Genomic DNA, 23251 nt, shown 5'->3' with positions numbered 1-23251 from the left:
TAATTGTTCATTTTATGTTATAATTTTCATATTATATAATATCAGTTTTATACTCGTATTATAAATTACCTAAATAGAATAAAAGCGCAACGGTTTTGGCTACACACAAATATCTCCTACATACATAGAGTGTATCCCAAAATTATTATAGCAAATGTATATCTTAGGAGCTAACTAATTAAGGCATATACAATTTAAGAAAGTTCAATAGGTATCTTAAGCCTATTGTCAATGGACTATTGTCGTGCAACATTTCACAAACGCGAAGATGATTATCGTATTTTCTATATCCAAAGGCCTGGAAAATGAAACGAAATGCATCGATAAATAACGTCGCCTTTTGTGTTTTACTTCTGTAAGTGAGAAGGACTCGTTGAAATTCTATCGTCCATGGATGAATGGATAATGCGCGGACCGTTGTTTTGTTTAAGATGCTCAGTAATTTGATCTATCTTCCAGTGAAAGGCCCATTTAAATTTGTTCAACCATTTCAAAGATTAAACTTGACAAACAAACAGACTGAGAATATTTTTAAAAAGCTTTGCGTTTTGGTATTGTGTAAACTAACTATAAGTAAAACACAGTTATTTTGAAATCACATTTCAATTTTATATACAGGCTGAAGTATCTCCCATAACTTCAAGGTGTTGACGAGTCCACTTATAGGAGCATAACTAATGTTGTTTTAACTAAAAAATAAAGACTGTTTATGTTTTCATACAAAGTTTTGTTGGTGGGAGGCTTCGGCCGTGGCTAGTTACCACCTCACCGGCAAAGACGTACCGCCAAGCGATTTAGCGTTCCGGTATGATGCTGTGTAAAAACCGAATGGAGTGTGGATTTTCATCTTCCTCAACTTGTACACGATAAAAAGTAATTCAAATAATTCCGACTATCCGTGTAACACACACCTTTATCTATCCTTGCATTTAAAAATAAATAAAACTTGGCTACGTCATAATTATAAGGATGCGTATGAGGGTCACATTTTAAGATCTATTTTACAAAAGAAATATAATTTACCCCGAAAATAAGAATATAACTCCAGAGCTATGGTAAATCTCCAGCACCCTGTATATACATATATATATATTAATGAAGTTTGTTTGTTGGCACGCAGGTACTCGCACATGTCCGTGCTAGTTGACCAGGTGTTCCCGCCCGCGCAGTGCGAGCCCAGCGACGAGTTCTCACAAAGCGTGTACTGGCGCGAGCCGCTGCCCGCGGTCGAGCTGCCGGCGCGCGCGCCGCCCGCGCCTCACTAGCGTGCGATAGACGCTAGTAATAAGCTACGCTCAGAGTTCACGCCATAGATGCAAACACGCCCTGCCTACCCTGAGAACTCATTACGAACCTGTATTGCGATTTGTTTAAAGTATACCAGGGACGTAGTATGAACCGTATCAATGATACAGGACCCCCGGGCTACAGAGGCCCCTTAAGTGTGAAAGCAAAAATTAGTAAAATTTAACCCACAATCTCACTTAATAATAGGGCTTCCCGGATAATAAAACATAAAAAACTGCTAAATATATTTTCGGGATTTGCGGCCCCCCCAACTAACTTTGATATAGTGCCCCTCGCCGCAACGCAAGCTACGCCACTGATGCATACCCTAGTTAAATACCTTGTGCACGTCTACGCTGGCAAATATATGTAAGCTATGCTGGCTCATGCTCTCAATAGGCCAAATAATTGACACTTTTTTTAATAGTTCATTATCGTTCTACTAGATTGAAAAACAAATTATATTTTTAGAGACATGAATACGTAAAAATTTAATTTTTTTTTTTTAACAATACAAGCCAAAACGCTGTCGGTTATGATGGATTATGTAAGCTAAGCTTGCTTGATCAAAGCTCTAAACAGGCTCCTACTCTTGATAGGCTAGTTGACATTTTTTTAAAAGAATCTTAAATTTTTCATTGAAAAATAATTATCATATTTTGTTGAGACATTAAAATTTTAATTTCTAAATATTTTTTGACAATACATGTGCACAGCGCAATATGCATAGACCATCATTCAGGTGGGTCAATTGTATCCATAGTGTTTCACTGCAGATATATTTTACAATATATTTTTTTTTGTAACATTTTTTTTTGGGTTATATTATTCCGCCATGCTGGTGGCTCGAGTGCGGACCTGATTATTATTATCAATCCTAATATTTTTATTATGAATCCCTGATAGACACTACTAGATTTACCGTGAATAGATGTTAAAGTAAAATGGACTTAATATCTTTCAGTTTTAAGTAGTTTTATTTACTACAGATTTTAATTTAAGTATGTTCCGCTAGGAGCGCTGGCTTTAGAATTTGTAAAAATAGGTCCATTTTTCTTATTTTAGGAGCATAGTGTATTGTGATTAGTAATCAATTGAATTTTCATAATTCCACGTATGAATGTATCCAGTGTGTATGTGTCTAGTTAATATTGAATTTTCGTGTTGATTCCGCGCCACGATTTTTCGTTTCACAAGTATTTCAAAAGGTTTTAAAATATTGATATATCGTCATCTTTATACAAATAATTTAATATTGTAATATTCTTTTCGTAAAACAGCCTAAATAATAACATGAAAAATGTGGTATATTTTTGAATGTTTACAACTTCTTTTCTCATTTAAATGCAGTAAACATTGAAAAACAAAATTAATCTGTTACATAATTAGGTATCTAATGACCGAATAAATAAAAAAAATCGATAAAATAAACAATTTCATCGTATTCAATCATTGTTTTTTATCGAATAATACAACTTCCTGGATTTGCAAATTCTTAAATTGACAGTGAGATAAGATCGTGATGTGTTTGTGGAATAAGATATTTTGTATTTGAATAATTTTTTGTCAAAATATGATAATTTCTGTTGAGTGTTATGTCAAATGTTAGGGTACCTAAGTATATGTAGGTAAATATTGGATAGAAGCAGGCGTTACTTTGCGGAAGTTCATCATGATTATATAATGATTTATTTATATTGCTATCATCCGCGAAAATTCGGCGAACCCATGCGACAACGTCACCCAGGTCCGACAAAATACTCTCTACGTACGTTTCACCCCAAAACCGGAGCATCCTCAGGAGATGTTGACTCTACAACGTGCAATTGCAAAGTTTGCCTTTGCAATTGCACGTAGAGAGTATTTTGTCGGACCTGGGTGACGTTGTCGCATGGGTTCGCCGAATTTTCGCGGATGATAGCAATATAAATAAATCATTATATAATTATGTAGGTAAACTTTACGATTGAAATATGTAGGTACTGTTTCAGTCATATTTGCACGTAGTTGTTACAAACGATATTGATTATGCAAAAGCTGCATCTTTTAAGTAGTGCAACATTGTAGCGCGCACGCCGTACATCGTAAATGTATAAGTCGTGTCAAGCAAAACGGGCGCTAAACTGATTTAGCGATATAATCATTATTACATGTTTAATGAGGCTCACCTACGCCTCAAATTGACTGGCTGACCGTAAACTACTCAAAAAAAAAAATACAATTGAAAGGTGTAACAGCGGTACAAAAATATAACTATTGAATTAAAAAGACATTAATAAAGTATTTTAATTTTGTTGTAATATAAACTACTTATATGATTACACATTTGGGCCTACACGCTATTTTCTGTTAGCATACTGGTGCACATCGAGCCAATATGCTTGGTTATTAAAAAATCGGAAGCATGTAATTGTATAAAATGGTCGATCTTCAGCCAGCAACATACGAGTATACCTATTGTATAGACTATAGTTACGTTTTATAAAAACGGCAAGCGGAGCGCAACTATTTGACAAGTTGTTACATAATTTCCGCTAAGTCCGTGAGTCGACCGATTGACAGTGATCGTCGATTCATCGAGTCTATGGGCCGTAAGTCCTATACGAGTTTATGTCGTTGCGCTAAGTGTTCATTTTGCATGGCGCGACCTTAATATTTTGGATATCTTACATAGTCGTCGATATTATGAGCAGGATAATGAACATGCTGTGATATGGTGATCTCAAGTTCAACTATATCACGATGGGATAGACATTAGACATGACAGAAACGTAGTCATAGCTAAAGTAATCCTTATAATGTTCCATTGATATTATTAACAAATGTAGATATCGGAAGTGTCTATACTTGTCTATGGGTTACCCTTTTTAACTAGAAACTTAACTTATTAATCCATCGCCACAGACTGCACGCAACTATGTTTGCCATACCTTGTTTCCATGTATGTTAACTTAATTGTTCTCAGCGATACATACTCAGAGGCACAATTATCCGCCCACTTTAGTATACGTCGCGTATACTTAAGTGGGCGGATGTTTGTGTCTCTGAGTATATTTACGATATCTCGTCTCCTGGCGCATATAACCAGCCAAGTAGATGCGTACAGTCTATATGTCACCGTTATATTGTAAGTAGGTACACTTAGATTATAATCTATCTCGCGAGATTGTTAACCAACAACATACTGCTTACAATTTAACGTGTTATTATTCGGTAGATTGTAAGGAAAAACGTACAAATGAAAATAAAATACCTAACTTAACCATTGGTTGGAGCCACTTAAGCCGGGATAATGTTGTGGTTCACAATATTTAGACAGTTCACAATCTCGGGAGATAGATTATAATCTAAGGGTTTTTACAATTTTACGGTGTCTTAAATAAGCGGAGCGGAGATGACCTCAAAGGAAAAAAATAAAGGCATGTCCTCATTTCAATAATCTAATTGGTTATACTAAATAATTTAATAATTAGTTACTTCCCTATTCTCTCCTTCAGTGGAAATGCATCCTTAGTCAAATGGAGTGCAGTGTTAGATTTCATCTTATAGTAATAATTACAAATTGTAATCCATAGGCCTAACAAGCGCGCCGCGCATATATCGTAATGACATATTGTCGACCAATAACGCCGAACCGGAAGTATTGCTCTTAGTATAAGATCCATATTAAAAACGACCTTCATCCATCTGTTTATTGGATGAAAAGTGTCTTGTTATATGAAATTTAGTTCGTTAAAAAATATATTGCGAGTAGGTTGCCTAAAATTTCTTGGTAAAACTATTATTAACCATTATTAACTATCATTAATGATGAAACTTTTGGCCAAAAGTTTTTGAGTCAACCTACATATTTGCAATATTTTTAACGTACTGAATTTGCTCTAAAACACTTTTTATCCATTAACCAAATGAAGGTCGTTTCTAATACGGATCTTAGAACATCTCTTTCGTTGTTATTAAGAAAGAGAGAGCGATATTTCAGGTTCGCCGCTATTGGTCGACTGTCTTTTTCTCATCACGAGATGTCGTGGTGCGCATGTTACGCCTACAGGTAAGTTAGTTTTAAGTAACGGTATAAAACTACTGGATGTATGTTATTTTTCGGGTTTCAAAGACTGTAATTTCGTAGTTGCGATAACCTAAGAATATATTTTTGCCGATTGTGATGCCACCATAAAGCGATGCTTTACTATTGTACTGTGATTATTTGTTTTGTATGTAAGTTAATTTTGTTATAGTGAAAATAAATAGTTTTTTATTAATAAATCCAGTCCCTAGAAAGGCTAGGCCTTGTCAGGTGATTATTTTTATTTTTTGTATAAATATGTTTTTGATTAGTTTGCTTATTAGTTGTAGTATTGATATTTTTGTCATTTAGTTAATTCCCATAATAAATATTGAATGATTATCGAAAAAGGTTGGTGTACTTTTTATATAAATATAATTTATTTCCACTGTGATTTAAATATATTAATGAATGTGTACAGCATTGTTTTATTTTTAACTAGCGGACGCCCGCGACTTCGTCCGCGTGAAAGTAGATGTAAACTTTTAACTACCCCTACCCTGCCCTACCCTACCCTTCCCCTACCCTAGTCCCTACCCTACCCATTAAGGCTGCACACTCGACACACGAAGCTTAAAAAATGGAGTAACTTCTCCCGTTTTCCCAACATTTCCCTTCACTGCTCTGCTCCTATTGATCGTAGCGTGATGAAAAGTATACTATAACCTGCCCAGGAGTATGAAGAATAATTGTACCAAGTTTCGTTAAAATCCGTCGAGTAGTTTTTGTTTCTATAAAGAACATACAGACAGACGGACAGACAGACAAAAATTTTACTGATTGCATTTTTGGTATCAGTATCGACCACTAATCACCCCCTGATAGTTATTTTGGAAATATATTTCATGTACAGAATTGACCTCTCTACAGATTTATTATAAGTATAGATTTCCTCTGTTAATTAGTATTTGATGATTGACTGATTTCCGTGGCCTTTTGACGTTTGTAACTTATAACGCGCACAATATTGATGTCGATTTTTCAGATCTTCCTAAGAACACCGTAATACAGATTTATACAAGAATCAATCACATCAGCTCAGTAGGAACTTTTTCCCAGATTGGAGTTTAAAATGCTTAAAATTACTAGATTAATAATAATATGTACTAAAAAAACTACAACAAAATATGTCATATAACCAGTATATTTAATATTTACATTTAAGGTAAAATAAGTGATGTTTAAGTTTCATCGTCATCATCATCATCATTATCATCTTCCATGGGTTCATCTTCAAGTGCATCTTTATCATTATCTTCTTCATCATCACTGGGCACATCCAGATCTTTGTGAAATCCTTTTCCTTTGGTCCAGTGACATTTTATGACTACTTTGAATTGTGCCATTTGTATGCCCAAGAGTTTCAATATGCTTGCTTGTTCTGGTGTCAAAACTGCATCTTTTTTGCAGACCTGGAAATCAAATAAAATGAAGAGTTTGAAAATTGCTTAAGTAGATGATGATGAAATTGAGTATCTTCTTAAAAAAATTTAGGGCTATACTACTTATTATTTTGAATTTTGTCACTTTCATGACTTTGGAAACTTGCAGTACCTACCATACTTAAATAGAAAAATATTGTCAACAAGTCATTATTAAAATTTTTTATCAGACAACACCCTGTGCCTCTCTAGCTATGTTACATATTGATTCTATTTCTACAAACTACAAAACTAAACTAAAAAATTGTAAAAACTACAAATGCTTTGAAAATTAAATGTATGGGAACAACATTTCAGATTGCTATGTTGATAATGCAAGTTGAAAAGAGAAAAACTTATATATTAATACATGTAACTGATAACTCATCGATCTCCTATTAAAAAGTGGATGCACAATCAGTGACCAAAAACGTTCCCACTCAATGAGTACCAAACACAACTTCTTGGCACTCAATTCAAGTAGTCACATTTGCAAATTCAACATTTAACTCAATCCTTAAGGTTGAATTTGCTCTGAATTTGGGATTTATTGAATATTGGATTAAATTTAAAGGCCTTTAGGTAGAATTTTCTTTACTAATAATTCTAAAACTGCCAAAGCAAAATTTGCCAGATTTTAAGTGAAATTTTCTACATGAATGTGCGTTCTTTTAACAAAAGAGGTCAATGTGATAACTGAAGATTATACATACCTGATATTCTTTGATGAGGTGAATCACACCCTTCTCAAGGCTCGTAGGCAGGCCGAGACGTCTAAGGTGTGGTTCAATAGTATGGGAGAAGTCTTCCAAAGGACCCTGAGGCAAGATCACATCTCTAGTTGCGACAAATCCAGCTCTCGCATACTCTGTTGCTGTGTAGCTTTTAAACCATTCCAACACATCAGGAACATCTCTGTTTGTCATGAGCAACCCACATTGGCCTTTTAAACGTTTAGAAAGCTGAAATTAATTTATTCATTATAGTCTAACATTTGAAATAAATACTTAAAATAAGTAGTTTGGATGAAACTTTAGAAAAAAGATGAATAATAATATTTTGAATAAAATGTGATTGGACATTTCATACTGAGTGTGATTATATATCTCTACTATAAGACGTGACGGCCTCCGTGGCGCAGTGGTATACGCGGTGGATTTACAAGACGGAGGTCCTGGGTTCGATCCCTGGCTGGGCAGATTGAGATTTTCTTAATTTGTCCAGGTCTGGCTGGTGGGAGGCTTCCGCCGTGGCTAGTTACCACCCTACCGGCAAAGACGTACCGCCAAGTGATTTAGCGTTCTGGTACGATGCTGTGTAGAAACTGAAAGGGGTGTGGATTTTCATCCTCCTCCTAATAAGTTAGCCCGCTTCCATCTTAGACTGCATCATCACTTACCATCAGGTGAGATTGTAGTCAAGGGCTAACTTGCAAAGAATAAAAAAAAAAAATAAGAGATGGAAGGGGTGTATCCAGCAATATACCTTCAGTCAAGACGAACCTTATCAGCTATTACTAAATTATTGTTGCTCACTCTATAATATGTTATTATATAGAGTGAGCATCACCCCACACATTTTGACACTTCCCCGAGAATGATGAATATATTTAATATGTTAAATTGAAACTTTAATATTTACCAAGTTTAACTGATCTTCCACTTCATCACTTTTAGTTCTTCCAAGTGCAACGGCCATTACTTTATTTTTACCGAAAAAAAATCTAGAATCTTTCCAATCGTTGCGTAAATCTTTTAGTTTTGTATTACGCATGTTGTCTACAGTAAATAGAAATATATGTTCATATTTTGATAAAGACTTCCGTATTTCTTCAATTGTTTTTTGTTTCAATAAAAGGCCCTTTTTATTTGTTTTTGTTAAAGAAACTGAAAATAAAAGGTTTTTTAAGTAACATTCATGAAATTGTTATACAAATTTACGTATAAAAAAAAAGAGGTAAAGTTCGTGAGATTGTAGGGGGTATTACAGGGATCTACTAAACCGATATTGAAAATTCTTTTACCGATAGAAAGCCACGTTTCTTGCAAGTTTCATAGGTTATACCTATATCCTATCCCTGTATTTCCCACGGGAATGGAACAACGCGGGTGAAATAGCATGGCATCGGCTAGTATTTAGGTTACCTTTTTTGTCACGCTTAGATTTAGGCATCTTGCACTTTCAAGAATATTTACTTATTTTATTAATTAAATATTACAATTTTTTATTACAACACTATTGAAGCTGATTATAGGTAAATTTAACTAATTTATAGATTTCTTCGCTAATATTACACAATTACACGATGATTACACGTGCTACTTTTGTTTACAAAAATCAAAATTCAAAATCAAATAAAAATTATATAATATTTTTTTTTTCAACTTCAGCTAAGCCAAGCCACAGATTATTAATAATTTAGGATAAGTGTCAAAGGATATAACATCGATCGCATATAATCTTAGCACAGATTGCACCAGCACCACGACTACACACACAGTCTCAGATTAATATATCACAGATCATCTCAGACCAATTACAAATGGACCAGTATCGCTCCGAAATTGACCAAGAAAATTGTATGGCATTTTGTGAGGTGGACGAGGTAAACTCACACATCGAAAATATTTAACACATAAATATATGTATCCTTGAGCTATTTGGTTAGCAAAACACACACATATAATATTTATACAGCCTAGCAAACACTACAATCTAATGCCTAGTTCAGACTACTCTAGTATTTTAGTCAAGTACGAACAATTTTTGGATTTACCGCAAAAAAATTGTTCGTACCGACTAAAATACTAAAGTAGTCCGAACTAGGCATTAGATTGTACCTAGAGTTTGCTGGTATGTCTTTACTTTTTTCGTTCATTTTTTATACAAAAGATAGTTACAGTAACATTTAAATGTCTGTCTGATCTAGAATATTTTCGTTTTAAAGACGTTAAACTCTTAAAAATAAAATAAAACTTTGAAGTCCTGTTTGGTAAATGTGGTTTAAAAATTGCGCCTTTTATTTGCTTCCTGTTTCAATAAAATCGATAGCGGGTTGGGCTAGGCACTTTGTCCTTTATCTGTGACAACTCAAACCCTTTCTCTGTCTTTTAGTCACAATATGATAAAGACAAAGTATATTTCATATTCCATAGAGAATAGAAATCGCTAGTGTTGTTAGTTGTTCAACAAATGGCTGACGTTCTTTGAGAACCCTCTTCCGTTTTTTGTTTCCCCTCTGGCCCCGCCGCCGTCAGTGTAGTGTATCGTTCAACGCAAGAGAAAATTTGAAATTGTGTCGCAATTTGCTGGCTTAATTACTTTATATCCCTTCAAACAAGTAAGTGTTTTGCGATACTATAAAGTGCAACCAATTTTGTGAATTTATTGAGTGCTCTCGACAAATTAATATACGGCATACATTTGTGACTGTGACGCATAAAAGGAGTGTCCCTCGTAGCAGCCATTTTGCCCGAGCCGGCGACAGACACGGTGTTGCGGTGCGGTTAGCTATCATTTAGATTTTTCAAGCAATAGATACCTATTGGAAATTCAAATGCTTTCTATTCTACACTAACTAAATCCTTTGAAATCGAACGTATTCGACTATCTTCAAGACCTGGCGTGAAATTAAACAGTAAGTGGGTTTACGGCTCTTATTAGTTTGGTCGATCAGTCGGGATCTACTTTTTTTTGCTTTAATAAGCATCTTCCTGCATTGTTTCAACCAGACTATTAATAATGCAGTGGTCCTGTGATAAATAATTGCAAGCATCGCTCAGTTGGTTGTATAAGTGAGCGTCTATCACACTAGTGCGTCGTAGTTTCGCCGAGCGTACTCGGTCACGCCGTTATCTAGTCGATAACGATTTATGTCATTGAAGTCGCCCAGCGTTTGATGGTTGAAGGACATTTTTGAGCTGAATTATTAGAATGTTTAAGTAGTAAAACATTTTCTGGGTTGAATTTTGCTAAACCGAGTTGAAATACTATTGTTAAACCTGTTGTGCTGCATATTCTCGCCATAGGCATAGCACGTGCGCAGGTATGTGCTAGGGGATAGAACCCACTTAGGCACATTTCATATTAAAGTATCAATTAAAGTTCATTCTATAATAATATATACCTTGCCATGCTAATAAAAATGGACACAGTTTACTATGAAAAAGTATGAGTCATAACTTCCTTATTAATTTTTATTTATATTCAGTTGAAAAGTGATGCTGATTTAACTATTGAACTGTGTAATCATATTCATAAAAGATATAAAGATTATTTAGAGTAAATTACATTGGTGATTGGGATGGGTGGAGGATTATATATTTTTTTACTTAATTAGACCTTAACAACACTTTCTTGTGTCTATGTTAGATATTGTTTGATTGAATCATTTAATTCACCATGCTATAGAGATGAAAATGTCAATGAAGATTGTTTCTGAATTGATTATTTTTAACTTGGGTTTAAACAACATGGTAGTTAACATACATAGTTAATTAACATCGGCAAAACCCAGTGATATAGCTAGTAAAATTCAAGACACTCTTGAGAATGTATAATGTCATCATGAAGCTCCATTCATCTATTATGTAGTGTGTAGGCTCTACTGTCTACATAGCCATGTGTCACAAGTAATTTATGCATACCTAGTACAGTGTCTTTGTAACAAAGGATGGCAAGTAACTCTGCACCAAACAATTCTCTTCAATATCAATATATCTTATTACTGAGCAGATAACAAGATTAGAAATGTTTAGAATATCTAACCTATTGTATAACATCTATTCTTTACTTCAAGGAAGGGAAAAATGAATATGGTTAATGTAGAGTTTTACCTGATTTATTGATATTTATTATTTGGTATTTTTTTTACACGTTTTATAATAAATTAGCCGCCCGCTCCACCCACATAGTTCCTTTTTAATATGTTTGTGATAAAAGTAACACATACTTTTACACAACTGATTATGTGAGTTTTTCTCAACATGACACAAATGTCTTAGCATTCCATGGATTCACTATGTGGTTGCCGGGTCCATCATGTGGTAGAGAAAAAAACTAAGCAGAGCTGATGGGTGTAGGGTTAAGGATGTCCTTGACAGTTAACTAACCACTAGTAATGTTATACAATAGGTTAACCACTAGTTCTAGCCAAATAGAAATGAATCTTTCCAGGCCTACCCTAACCACCTGACAATTTACTTATATCTAAAAAAAATGATGATTCTACTTTATTTATGAAATCGTTACTTTATCAAAAAAAAATGTTTTATGACATTTTTAATTCATCTTTTATTTGACGGGGACAAGCTTAGACTGTTGACCGGTGGGCATCCTCTTTGGTCAGCTCGTATTAGAGCAGCTTTGGACACCTGTTCTAACATAGAACTTGCTGCAGTTCCAGTCAGGCCGAGGTCTTAAAGCAAGCAATAGAGAGATTTTGCTGGTAATCCCCTAGCACATTTAGATACCCGGAGGCTATAATGGAACTATTACTAAGATTATATATTCAGTCCATCTGTCACCAGGGGGCCTACCATGCAATTAAGTGAAGAGAAATAGACATAATATCGAACAATGGTGGCAAAGTTGTCCCAGTCCCATTTCTTTCATTCCAACAATGTAAGAAATAATGATATTTCTTATGTGCCACTATTGGTTGAAAATTTCGTATTTGTCTTCACAAGATACATTGTTGGTTGCAAGTTAGGCATACAGGCTGTATTTCATGATTCAACCGTGATAGACAGTTGAAATTATCACAGATGATGTATTTCTATTGCCAACAACAAGTGCAGTACAAGCTCCCTCACTTGTCCTTTGTGTTTAAACTATTTGCTAATTAAAAAATTGCAACCTTTTGAATTGAAAATTATGTAAATCCTGAAAATTCAAACCTTAACTGCAAGTATTGCTAAAATATGAATGGACTAGGTAGTAGTTGTATATTGTGAAGACAAAGACAAAGAAGATAATAAAGTAAGAGTAGAGAAATAAAGAACACAGAACTTCCTGACTTAGAAGCAATATCAACCTCTCCCAGCAAAAAGACCCCCCAACAACTCTTCTAGGAGTAATCCCTAGTAATTTTAGTCTTTGGTAGTTGTAGTATATTTTGACCTCTAGAGCTAAATAATCTTCTTCCACCCCCTTTTATCAAAGTGACGGCCTGATGCTTGAAAACTCCCCTCTATTTAATAAACAAAAAACTAATTTTCAAGGTTCAGCTAAAAAAAAGTAACTTCAATGTACTGTGGCTTTTAAAATCTTTTATTCTGAAACAGTTATTAAGATTAATGAATTAATAGATTATATAGCTTAATTTTTATTAATAGCAGGTTTTTATACAGGTTAAATACTTTTAAAAGCAAATTGATATTTTCTTAATTGCATATTGAGCACTTGTCAAGTCAATACCTTATTGACATACCATATTATAATATATTTTCACAGTATTTGTATTTTGGGTCTACATGTTAAATACTGTTAAAGAAATGTACATTATGCAAGAAAATTCTAGTATATTTTCATCACTATACATTTTTCAAAATTGCATGGAATTATGGATGTTGTGTGTAATGTATTCAAATGTATCTATCCTATTATGTTCCTAACTTTAAAAGGACAAATTAATAAAAACGAGTTTTTGATTTCATTTGATTTGAAAAGGGGCAAATATGGTTTTTATAAAAATAATATCTTCTATTTTTGTGTTTACATTAAACACTGTATTCTTTTAGTGTACTATGTTTTTTTTATTAGCTTATTCTGAAAATTACTATAATTTGCTGAATAAAACTTTGCAACCTCATAGGAGCCGCCACACCCCTTTGTAGTGTGAGAGCTAGCAGACAGTATATGAATGAGCAATAGTTTTTCTGTACAAAAGTTTCAATATTGAATATAATATGACACTGACCCTTTAAATTTAAAGATTATTTTATTTTAAAAATACTTTTTCTGAAGTACACTATAATAAAATGTGATAAATATGAGAGTTGATAAATATTTCAATAATAAGAGCAACTTTTAGAATTGTTGTGCCATTTATGCAATTATCGAAAAGTAAAAAAAAAAATATATTTTTATGACATTTAGAAAACTTGGCACTTGAATATTGACTTAAGCTCTTCTACTATAACTGTGTCATAGCATGCACCAAGTTATACATACAATTTATTCTTGCAAGAAAATCAATATGTATCAAGGTTCATATTGACTGCCTTTGATATTCAGCATTAGAGTATATTATAAGAGTCGGTGCATAGCAACAGGCATCGGGAAGAAGTGGAAGGTGGATTGATAGATAGATGAGGGTGGTTAGACTGAGGTAGGCGCCGGGTCGTCGGTGCGGGTGCGGTGCGGTGGGCGCTGGGTGGCGTCGGGTGGCGTCGGGGCCGGGGGAGGGGGTGCAAGCGTCGCACTAGTCGTATTTCGTCTGGAGTGAGTGCCGCCCGGCCGGATCAATACCGTTGGCGCAGTGTCGCTGCTCGCTCGCTCGACGTCGGCGCGGCGGCGGCCGCTCGCTCGAGTCTGTGAGATGCTGTCGAACCGAGCGGACACCGCGTCGATGTCGCGATTGGCGTGAGGGTCGCTCTCTGAGCTGCTTGGAGTTCTCACACTGCGCCAGTGCGCTCGGGAGCCTCTGTGCAACGTGCGAGGTGCATATTCATGATGACTCATAACCCTATTGGATTCGCTTCGGTGAAAGTGACGCCCAACGATTAGTCTTTCTGAGAATTTCCGTCGCGCTCCAACCTGTCGGGGTACATTTTTCCTGTCGTTCATTCCTTTGTATGGTTTCTTGCAGGGGCATCAGTAATATAGTCATCTCAAATCATCAAACATGTCCGTCGACAAGGAGGAATTGGTGCAACGCGCCAAGCTCGCGGAGCAGGCCGAGCGATATGACGACATGGCGGCCGCGATGAAGGAAGTCACCGAGACGGGCGTCGAGCTCAGCAACGAGGAGAGGAACCTCCTCTCCGTCGCGTACAAGAACGTCGTGGGCGCGCGACGGTCGTCGTGGCGAGTCATATCCTCAATCGAACAGAAAACCGAAGGCTCGGAAAGAAAACAACAAATGGCAAAAGAATATAGGGTTAAAGTAGAAAAAGAACTCAGAGAAATCTGCTACGACGTATTGGTGAGTATTTAGGTAGCGGAATTTTAGTTTTATTTCAATTTTGACTGTAATATCATTTCATTTAATTTCTTTTCTGTTTAATATCCTTTGATTAGGTCTTAGATGTTGACATTACGTCGGTCAGATGCCAGATCGGTCTACCTACGCGTGTGACGTCATCTTATTTGCACTTTGGCCATTTCGGGCAGTGATGCAAACGCTCAGTTGTCGCGATAGCTAGCATCCAGTAGTATGTTAATCAGGGCGGAGTACGGCGGGCTCGGCGAAGGCAGCTCGGGCGGGGCGGGGCCGGGCGGGGCGCGGCGGCGCGGTGCGTACTGCGCCGCGTCACTGCGCGCGCACCCCGTCTTTGCCCAGCAGCACCTTCGATTTATTAGACTTTAAAAAGGAATTATCTCCCATTCTCTTTAACATCACTTTATATCCATTTTAAAGTTGAATTGACGTTTTGTTCATTGAGTTTTATAATTGCCCTGTGGTATTGACATAATAATTTTTCAAATTTTCGCGTATGAAATACTATCATTACTTGAACAGTTAAGGGGGATGTAGGAGCTGTAGGACCTGTTTTTTTTTTTATCTATTTTTATTAAAACAACCTGCCTTAAGTTTTAGGACAATAGATGGATTTTTAAGGTTTTTTTTTTCTTTTCAGGGTTTACTCGACAAACACCTTATCCCTAAAGCTAGTAATCCAGAAAGTAAAGTATTTTACCTTAAAATGAAGGGAGATTACTACAGGTACCTTGCAGAAGTGGCCACAGGGGACACCAGAAATAGTAAGTTGAGAAATAAACTGGATTACATCACTTTTATAAGTCCATAAATTCTGAAGTTTAATTTTTTATTTTGTGCTACATTATAAACTTAAAATATCATATATTTGATAAAAAAAACAGCTTTTAGTAAATGATTTGTTTAAGAGTTTAATTAAGTGCAATTTCTAACATTACTTTATATTACAGCTGTCGTAGAGGATTCACAGAAGGCATACCAGGATGCCTTCGAAATAAGCAAGGCGAAAATGCAGCCCACACATCCAATCAGGCTGGGGTTGGCGCTAAATTTCTCCGTCTTCTATTATGAGATATTAAATTCACCAGATAAGGCGTGTCAGCTCGCCAAGCAGGTCATTATTAGCGTCAGTTGTAGCTCCGACTCTGAGCTGGCTGGCCCGAGGCCGCGACGGCCGCGCTCGTGTACTAACGTGCTCGCTTGTCCGCAGCCGTCGTGGAGGACTCGCAGAAGGCCTACCAGGAGGCGTTCGACATTGCTAAGGCCAAAATGCAACCCACCCACCCCATCAGGCTCGGCCTCGCGCTCAACTTTTCCGTATTCTATTACGAGATTATCAACTCCCCAGCGAGAGCGTGCCACTTAGCCAAACAGGTTTATCATTGCGCACAGATGTTCAGTGTGGTTTACGTTTACCAGTAATGTTACCTCTTACTAACTCTTGGTGTAGCCCGTGTATATCTAGATTGCATGAAACAGTGTACCATCTAATACTGTCTCGGCATGGCAATGTTGCAACGCAATTAACCTCGACCCGGCCAGCATCAGAGTGTGAACTGTGAAGTGACGTCACGACACGCGGCGGCGAGTACATGAGCGTGTGTTGCAGGCCTTCGACGACGCGATCGCGGAGCTGGACACGCTCAACGAGGACTCGTACAAGGACTCGACGCTCATCATGCAGCTGCTGCGCGACAACCTGACGCTGTGGACGTCGGACACGCAGGGCGACGGCGACGAGCCGGCCGAGGGCGGCGACAACTAAGGGCGCCGCGCCCCGCATTGTTCTCATCGGTGTTTTGTAAGAAGCGAGTAACATTCGAGAACGTCGCGCGGCGCGGCCCCCCGCGACCGTCGCGAGCCGTCGCTTGTAAAAAAAAAATGTTAAAAATGTCGTTCGCGACGGACCTTCACGTTCCGTCTAAAATTAAATGTTATGTGTCATCTTTGACGGTTTTTGTATTTCTGTATTTACACTGGATTACAGATATCGAGCTGACCTGATGAATATAAATATTTATAACTTAAGTTATTAAAATTACGGTTTCTTAAGTTAAAAGTGTTTTCCTTTATCAACTAGTGTACTATACGCGAGTCCGGTTACATTCCTTTCGCCGCTCGTCCGCAGTGAAATGGATCTGATGGTGATTCTGAAACTTTCGCGATTTGTTAATAAAAATTGTTAAAAACTACGCCCGAATAACCTGATGAATTAGATTTTTCATAACTATTAAACCTGCAAAAAAATGTAATGGCTGTATTTCAATTAGGGCACAAAAAACTTGTTAGTGTCTTTTATGTGGTTTTTGCTAATGTCCCCTACGTAAATACATTATTACCAAAGTGAATGTTACTGTCGACATTAACCATTTTGTTGTGCCCGTCACCGATTAACTACTAGCATTCTGAAATCTTCAGGCATTTATTAGAAAAATAGTTTTGTGATGGACGAATATTGTAACATTTCTGCTGCATTTTATCAGGCATTAATCGATTATATTTTTCATGTTTTCACCAATAAACTTTTGTATTAAATACAATTTTTAGTTTTAGAACCAATATTTAAATAAACCGCCACCTAATAACCCCAAAAAGATGTTTATCTAAACTATGTAATATTAGACGTAGTTTTCACCTTTCCAATTAAACCTGAACTCATTTGGATCTAGGTAGGAGGTACCGACATAATACTGAACATTTTACATATTTTCTTTTTGCAAAATAACCAGATAAATGGTTTAGAATTGTTATTATTCTTGGATCTAAACTCCTTGGCCGATAAAATCAAAAGTGGCCGTAGTTAATATATTGCCATTTTAATAAGGTACCTACTTATGTACTATTTTACTTCGCAAAGGGCGGCAATTTTAATAATTAAACTATCAAAAGTACAGTAAAATGTATTAATTGTTGCTTTTATTTCGAATTCATTAATTTATCAACTAAATGGTGATGAATAAACACAATTTCCAAATCTTCTATTTTTTAGTTATTCATCAGTGTTGCCATGTTTCTTACTAATTCTTATTCTTCATATCGAGGGACTTTATTGACCCAGTCTATCAATAATATGCCTTATAACCAACACATGAACAGTAAATATTTGATTCACATAATGGCGTGGCACATTGAAGGAGCTACTGGAAGTACCTACATAATATACAAACCTATATTATTGTATTAGGTGTAATATAGTCGGCATTGTATAATTTCGAATCTAATCTTAATACTGACGAACTGCAAAATGTTTAATAGCATCTAAATTGTTCACTTGAAATGTATGGTCTTCTTCACGTAGGTACCTAATTAGTAGTAGTTATAGGAAACGGCGAATCAATACAATTTTAATAAGTTAAAATCGTTCTTTATTTTAAAGGATAAGTATTTGAAAAGGAGTTTACGTATATTCCAAAATATCAAATATTATACAAAATATTTTTTCAATCTTAAAAAATAGCGTTTATATAACTATTAATCATTGTTCAATTGTTCAGTCCTCATACAATATAATGTCTATTATTGATATTGCTTATCGTGATTTTAGTACCTACCTACTTGCTTAAAATAATGCCGTTACTGATTTTATAAAAATATATCTAGAGATCTCTTTATTAAAGCTTGTTTCTTTTCTTGCTTATATATTTTTTTACACTTCATCGATGTTTCTGAATCCAAAAGAAAACATTTTTAGTAATCTAGGTAGTAAGCTTATGCATAATATAGGGCGTAATAACGTTGCAGCGAGATACAAAGCACTTAATATTAATTTTATCAATAACATATCACTGTGGTATCCTAAATCGATTTTATTGTCTGCAGAAAATTTATATAACCCATAAACGTAAAAAAGTGAACGCGGGACGCATAAAACACCGTAGACCAAAATCAACCACAAGGATAATTTCAAGGTTGAAATGGTCTCGCTTCCTTCTAGTTTACATAACTTCGTTGATTTGAGTTTACAGAATATAAGGACGCTGGCACTTGTTAAAATTAGAGCTGGCAGGAAAAAATTGAAAAACGCGACCATAGAGTGCATGTTAATTCGATGACTAGTGTCCACTAAAGTACAGGCGACGATATCTTCGTCCCGAGGGACAGTCGTAGCAAACGTGAACTCTGGAATACTTAGGGATGCAGACAACACCCATACAAATACAGACGGGGGAGCAACTGGCACTCTTGTGTCAGTGAGTCGATAATCCACATTCATTGTGCGCGGTGGCGTAGACGTGTCACTGCTAGCTACGAGACTGTGGCGCGAAGATCTTATTTCCTCATCATCATCGCGAGAGCTTCGTTTTTTCTTGAGAATTGCAGCTTTTTCTTCTACGTTAGCGGTGGCTAGACTATGGAGCGCTATTGTAGCGATTAAGTAAAGGGATGCGGTCGATGCGAAAATGCTAAGTCCACGGTATGCTACGCAGCAGCTTTTTCCGAACATCCATGATCTTGCATTGTAGGACCATATTTCGGGTACAATGGAGGTGCCTATTAATATAATGTCTGCGAGTGCTAGTTGTATGATGATTGACATCAAACCTGGAATCAAAGAAAATATTGAACTATGAGAATATGTGAGAACCTATAGTACTACTTTTGAGTCTGAAGATTTTTTATGCTACTTTTCTGTTTTCCATCTTGTGCCTCAAGAGTCAAGAGTGGAAACGCAAACGGACATTAAATATAAGAAAAAAAACTAAAATAAGCATTTTAATCCATAGCCAACTGTTACTCCGAGCATAGGTAGAGGAGAGTATCTTATGGGAAGTCTGCAGCCATAGAAATTGATAGAGTTTCCTGCTACCTACCGCTCTAACCCGTGCTACAAACGGATGTGCAGTTTTAACTGTTCAGTGAAATCGTACGTAGGTATGTCCTCTTCGTTAGTTCAAACTGTTGGTGTATTTTTGCTTAATGATTTTGATAGAAATAATTTCATTTAGTTAAACTTGAACGTCTTATAATAATTTATCTAGGAAATCCATTTAACCTACCCCGAAAACTAATACTTATTGGAAGACTATAGACGATCCCAGTATGGTATGACACTATCATTCTCCAAGTACTGTAGGTCTAGTATAGGGTAGTCGGACAGTATGGTTCATATAGTCTGACTACAAATAAGAAAAGCCTGGATTGGTGGCGCCACAAGTAGGTAGGTTTTAGCGATCTGTGCTAAGTGTGATAATGGAAGAAATTTGGATAAAATCTTTTGAAAAAAGTTCGTATATGTTTGTGTCCTGTAAATAACTATAAGCACATATGAAACAGTTCTGGATATCAACCCATATTCGGCTCACTGTTGAGCTCGAGTCTCCTCTCAGAATGAGAGGGGTTAGGCCAATAGTCCACTACGCTGGCCCAATGCGGATTGGCAGACTTCACACTCGCAGAGAATTAAGAAAATTCTCTGGTATGCAGGTTTCCTTACGATGTTTTCCTTCGCCGTTTGAGACACGTGATATTTAATTTTTTAAAATGCACACAACCGAAAAGCTGGAGGTGCATGCTTCGGACCGGATTTGAACCCACACCCTCGGAGGCAGAGGTCATATCCACTGGACTATCACGAGCTACAAGAAAAATATACCTAGACATAAAATAAAAACTTCTCACGTGTTAAAACCATAATGCGAAGAAGGTTATACCTACTGGTAGGATACTGTTTTTCGCAAAAATTTCATCGGAAGGGGGTGAAACAGTTAGTATAAAAAGTCTTTATTTTTCAAGTTTACATTTATAAAAATTGTTGTGTACTAAGTGCCAGAACAAACACTAAAAATAATATTTATCATTCATGATTTTTCAAAATTATACCCCTAAAGGGTTAAAAAGGAATTGAAGGTTTTTTACTATAAATCCTTCATGTTTTGAGTTATACTTATGTAAGGGAGTGAAATAGGATTTCAAAGTCTACATCGATTTCCACGCGGACGAAGACGCGGGCGTCCGCTAGTTACATAATAAACCGCATTCAATGGACGAAGCAAACGCAGGTAACATGCAGTTGTATAAAGCCATATTTATAAACACGGATTAAGATTTAAACCGCAACTTTTTTCAAAGTAAAGTGGACTATCTCTGTAAAAATTTAAAGTTCACTTTGAAGTAAATTGAGGTCCATCTTAATCCATGTTTATAAGAGCCCCCGCTCACTGGCAACTTTTAGTTAGCCGGCTAAGTTGCCGAGAATACAAACAGGTATAGCGATATGGCAGCCCGCACTTCGACAGCAACTAATAAATTGGACGCCGATCGTATCAGAGTAGCGATTGACTTTCGATTAGGATAGTTGCGCAACTAAGATGTTAGCGTTGGCAATTTAGTTGTCCGATAGTCGGCCAAAAAATTGCCAGTGAGCGGCCACCCTTATTATGTGTAGTGTTTAAAAATTACCGTTCCTTGACCGCTTGAGTAGCGCAGCAATAAGAGCGCAGTTGAGGAGGGCTCCGGCGCCGGCGATGCAGGCAATAAAGATCGCGAGAACGAGCGGCGGGAGCAGCGGGCCATGCGCGGACACGAGTCCCGAGTCCGACATGGCGTCGGCCGCCGCGGAACGCATCGGGATCAATGACTTACGCGTCACTTGCGTTCTCCGCCGTCCCTCACTGTTTTTTTGCCAGAAATGAATCACCACAGTACTCCGTGTAAGGCACATGTGCACACAAGGGTCGGTTTACTGTACCAGACGGCACTACGTTCGATTAAAGTGCGAGACTATCAACACTGGAGCCGTTGCGAATACTGCAAATAGCATGGATGGAATTCTTTCTAATGTTTGCATACGTTTTTAATATGGCTTAGTCGTTGTCATTATTATTCAATACTCGCTTCATTCTTCCTGTAGAGTGTAGACGAGGACTGAGGCGCTGATCCGTTAGCCATTCAATGGCCATTTTATATATTTTTTACTGATGATATTTTCGCGACAAAAAGTAGTCTATTTTCTGCATCTTTATGCAAAAAGCTATCGGTTGATTTTAAGACGTGAATAGGTATATAACAGTCAAAAACATTCGTTGCATTGGCTTAGAATTCAATATATTAATAGTACAGGTTTTATAGTTTCATAGTTCAACAATGTATCAATATTAGCCAAAGATTTAATACTATTAGATATAGCCGTGATAGCCCAGTGACCTCTGCCTCCGATTCCGGAGAGAGATGGTTCGAATCCGGTCCGGGGCATGCACCTCCAACTTTTCAGTTCGGTGCATTTTAAGAAATTAAATATCACGTGTCTGTCGGTGAAAGAAAAACATCGAGAGGAAACCTGCATACCATAGAATTTTCTCAATTCTCTGCGTATGTGAATTCTGCCAATCCGCATTGGGCCAGCGTGGTAGACTATTGGCCTAACCCCTCTCATTCTGAGAGGAGACTCTAGCTCAGCAGTGATATGGGTTGATAATGATGATGATACTAGCGTGTCGAAACTGAGACAAAAAGTCATCACAATGTTGAAAAAAATTCAAAGATATAGAACGGGGCCACCCCACCCCTATATTTAGTAAGTTGAGTATTTAGATCAAGTTGAAGTGGCAGTATAAGTATGTAAAGGTTATGATTGACTATCGGACGGACTACAATACGTGATCTAATAGATAATATATTTTTCAATCTATATCTTTTTTACATTTATATTTTAGTTTTATGACTTCATCATTAACTGTCTATTTTAACGGCCTACGGCCAGACCTCCCTCCTTATAGGAGAGGGGTTAAGGAGCTTCGACCCACCACGCCGCTCCAATGCGAGTTGACGGGCTTAAGGCGATAATGTTGTGTAAGACCGACGGCTTACCCTCTCCGAGGGCTTAACACCAATTTCCTACCTTCAGGCTGAGAATTGTATGTGACTTAGAAGAGAAACTCATAGTATTTTATAGCACGACGCGGAATTTCGAACCCTCTTGATCCGAAACCACATTGGCTAACCACTGGACTTAGTTTCATGAAATTTATCAGTATCTAAACTCGAACTTGTAACTGTGGTTTTCTTTTGTGGTAGGTCTTCGGTCGTGGCTAGTTACCTTACCGGCAAAGACGTAAAGCCAAAAGCTTTATGCCTTACCATATTAGACGGAATCGTTAGCATCACGTGAAATTGCAATCAAGTACTATAATGTCTTAGAGTGTCGATCCGTCCATCTCTTCTGCATCTGCCTTCGGGTCCCATCAGGCGATGCTTCTATGTTCGCCCAAAACCCCTGGTGACACCGCTGAGGTCCCATTAAGGAGCCTACGGCACTTACACAATCAGAGATGAGACTATCATGTCGAATAAAATGAAATCATACGAGTATTCACCGCG

The 23251-nt window shown here is 36.9% G+C and overlaps 4 protein-coding genes across 13 annotated transcripts in view; 2 read left to right on the top strand and 2 right to left on the bottom strand.

Moving 5' to 3' along the window:
- The window catches only part of LOC112051380 (phosphatidate phosphatase LPIN2), a 53233-nt gene extending 47462 nt beyond the window's left edge, over positions 1 to 5771 (top strand). For 3 of the 5 annotated variants that reach the window (XM_052887138.1, XM_024089986.2, XM_024089985.2), the window contains one exon: positions 1121 to 5771. In XM_052887138.1, coding sequence (XP_052743098.1) covers positions 1121 to 1265 — 145 coding nt within the window. In that variant the 3' untranslated portion in view covers positions 1266 to 5771. The remainder of the gene's footprint in view (positions 1 to 1120) is intronic. The other 2 variants (XR_008251682.1, XR_002887234.2) reach the window with 2 other exon arrangements.
- Positions 5772 to 6479: 708 nt separating this feature from the next.
- LOC112051381 (mRNA turnover protein 4 homolog) lies at positions 6480 to 9123 on the bottom strand. Of its 2 annotated transcripts, none has more exons than XM_024089988.2 (4): positions 8919 to 9123; positions 8416 to 8660; positions 7488 to 7736; positions 6480 to 6765 (listed from the first exon to the last, which is right to left on the bottom strand). In XM_024089988.2, the coding sequence occupies exons 1-4, from the start codon at positions 8944 to 8946 to the stop codon at positions 6535 to 6537; spliced, it is 753 nt and encodes a 250-aa protein (XP_023945756.1). In that variant the 5' UTR covers positions 8947 to 9123; the 3' UTR covers positions 6480 to 6534. The 2 variants fall into 2 exon arrangements, with proteins under 2 accessions (XP_023945756.1, XP_052745932.1); XM_052889972.1 differs by having other exon boundaries at positions 8798 to 8925.
- Positions 9124 to 9955: 832 nt separating this feature from the next.
- Positions 9956 to 17529, top strand: LOC112051386 (14-3-3 protein zeta). 5 transcript variants are annotated; one of them, XM_024089997.2, is made up of 5 exons: positions 9956 to 10114; positions 14585 to 14920; positions 15576 to 15699; positions 16146 to 16309; positions 16545 to 16994. In XM_024089997.2, the coding sequence occupies exons 2-5, from the start codon at positions 14621 to 14623 to the stop codon at positions 16698 to 16700; spliced, it is 744 nt and encodes a 247-aa protein (XP_023945765.1). In that variant the 5' UTR covers positions 9956 to 10114; positions 14585 to 14620; the 3' UTR covers positions 16701 to 16994. The 5 variants fall into 5 exon arrangements, with proteins under 5 accessions (XP_023945765.1, XP_023945761.1, XP_052746137.1 ...); XM_024089993.2 differs by lacking the exon at positions 16146 to 16309 and adding an exon at positions 15886 to 16049 and having other exon boundaries at positions 9957 to 10114; positions 16545 to 17529; XM_052890177.1 differs by lacking the exons at positions 9956 to 10114; positions 16146 to 16309 and adding exons at positions 10262 to 10279; positions 15886 to 16049 and having other exon boundaries at positions 16545 to 17529.
- On the bottom strand, positions 17365 to 21556 carry LOC112051385 (uncharacterized). Its single transcript, XM_024089992.2, has 2 exons — positions 21335 to 21556; positions 17365 to 19477 (listed from the first exon to the last, which is right to left on the bottom strand). The coding sequence occupies exons 1-2, from the start codon at positions 21498 to 21500 to the stop codon at positions 18582 to 18584; spliced, it is 1062 nt and encodes a 353-aa protein (XP_023945760.2). The 5' UTR covers positions 21501 to 21556; the 3' UTR covers positions 17365 to 18581.
- Positions 21557 to 23251: the final 1695 nt, after the last annotated feature.

This window comes from Bicyclus anynana, chromosome 1 (genome assembly GCF_947172395.1).
Source record: "Bicyclus anynana chromosome 1, ilBicAnyn1.1, whole genome shotgun sequence".
In the NCBI taxonomy this organism is placed as follows: Eukaryota; Metazoa; Arthropoda; class Insecta; order Lepidoptera; family Nymphalidae; genus Bicyclus; species Bicyclus anynana.
This window is presented reverse-complemented; position numbering and strand designations above follow the sequence as displayed.

Coding starts and splice junctions, on each gene's coding strand:
- LOC112051381 (XM_024089988.2), bottom strand. CDS start 8,946: ATGCCTAAATCTAAGCGTGACAAAAAAG. Junction 8,661..8,918: donor ATCTAAGCGTGACAAAAAAG/GTAACCTAAATA, acceptor TTTTATTTTCAG/TTTCTTTAACAAAAACAAAT. Junction 7,737..8,415: donor TGGAAGATCAGTTAAACTTG/GTAAATATTAAA, acceptor AATTAATTTCAG/CTTTCTAAACGTTTAAAAGG.
- LOC112051386 (XM_024089993.2), top strand. CDS start 14,621: ATGTCCGTCGACAAGGAGGAATTGGTGCAACGCGCCAAGCTCGCGGAG. Junction 15,700..15,885: donor CACAGGGGACACCAGAAATA/GTAAGTTGAGAA, acceptor TTTATATTACAG/CTGTCGTAGAGGATTCACAG. Junction 16,050..16,544: donor CGTGTCAGCTCGCCAAGCAG/GTCATTATTAGC, acceptor CGTGTGTTGCAG/GCCTTCGACGACGCGATCGC.
- LOC112051385 (XM_024089992.2), bottom strand. CDS start 21,500: ATGCGTTCCGCGGCGGCCGACGCCATGTCGGACTCGGGACTCGTGTCC. Junction 19,478..21,334: donor ACTCAAGCGGTCAAGGAACG/GTAATTTTTAAA, acceptor CTTTGATTCCAG/GTTTGATGTCAATCATCATA.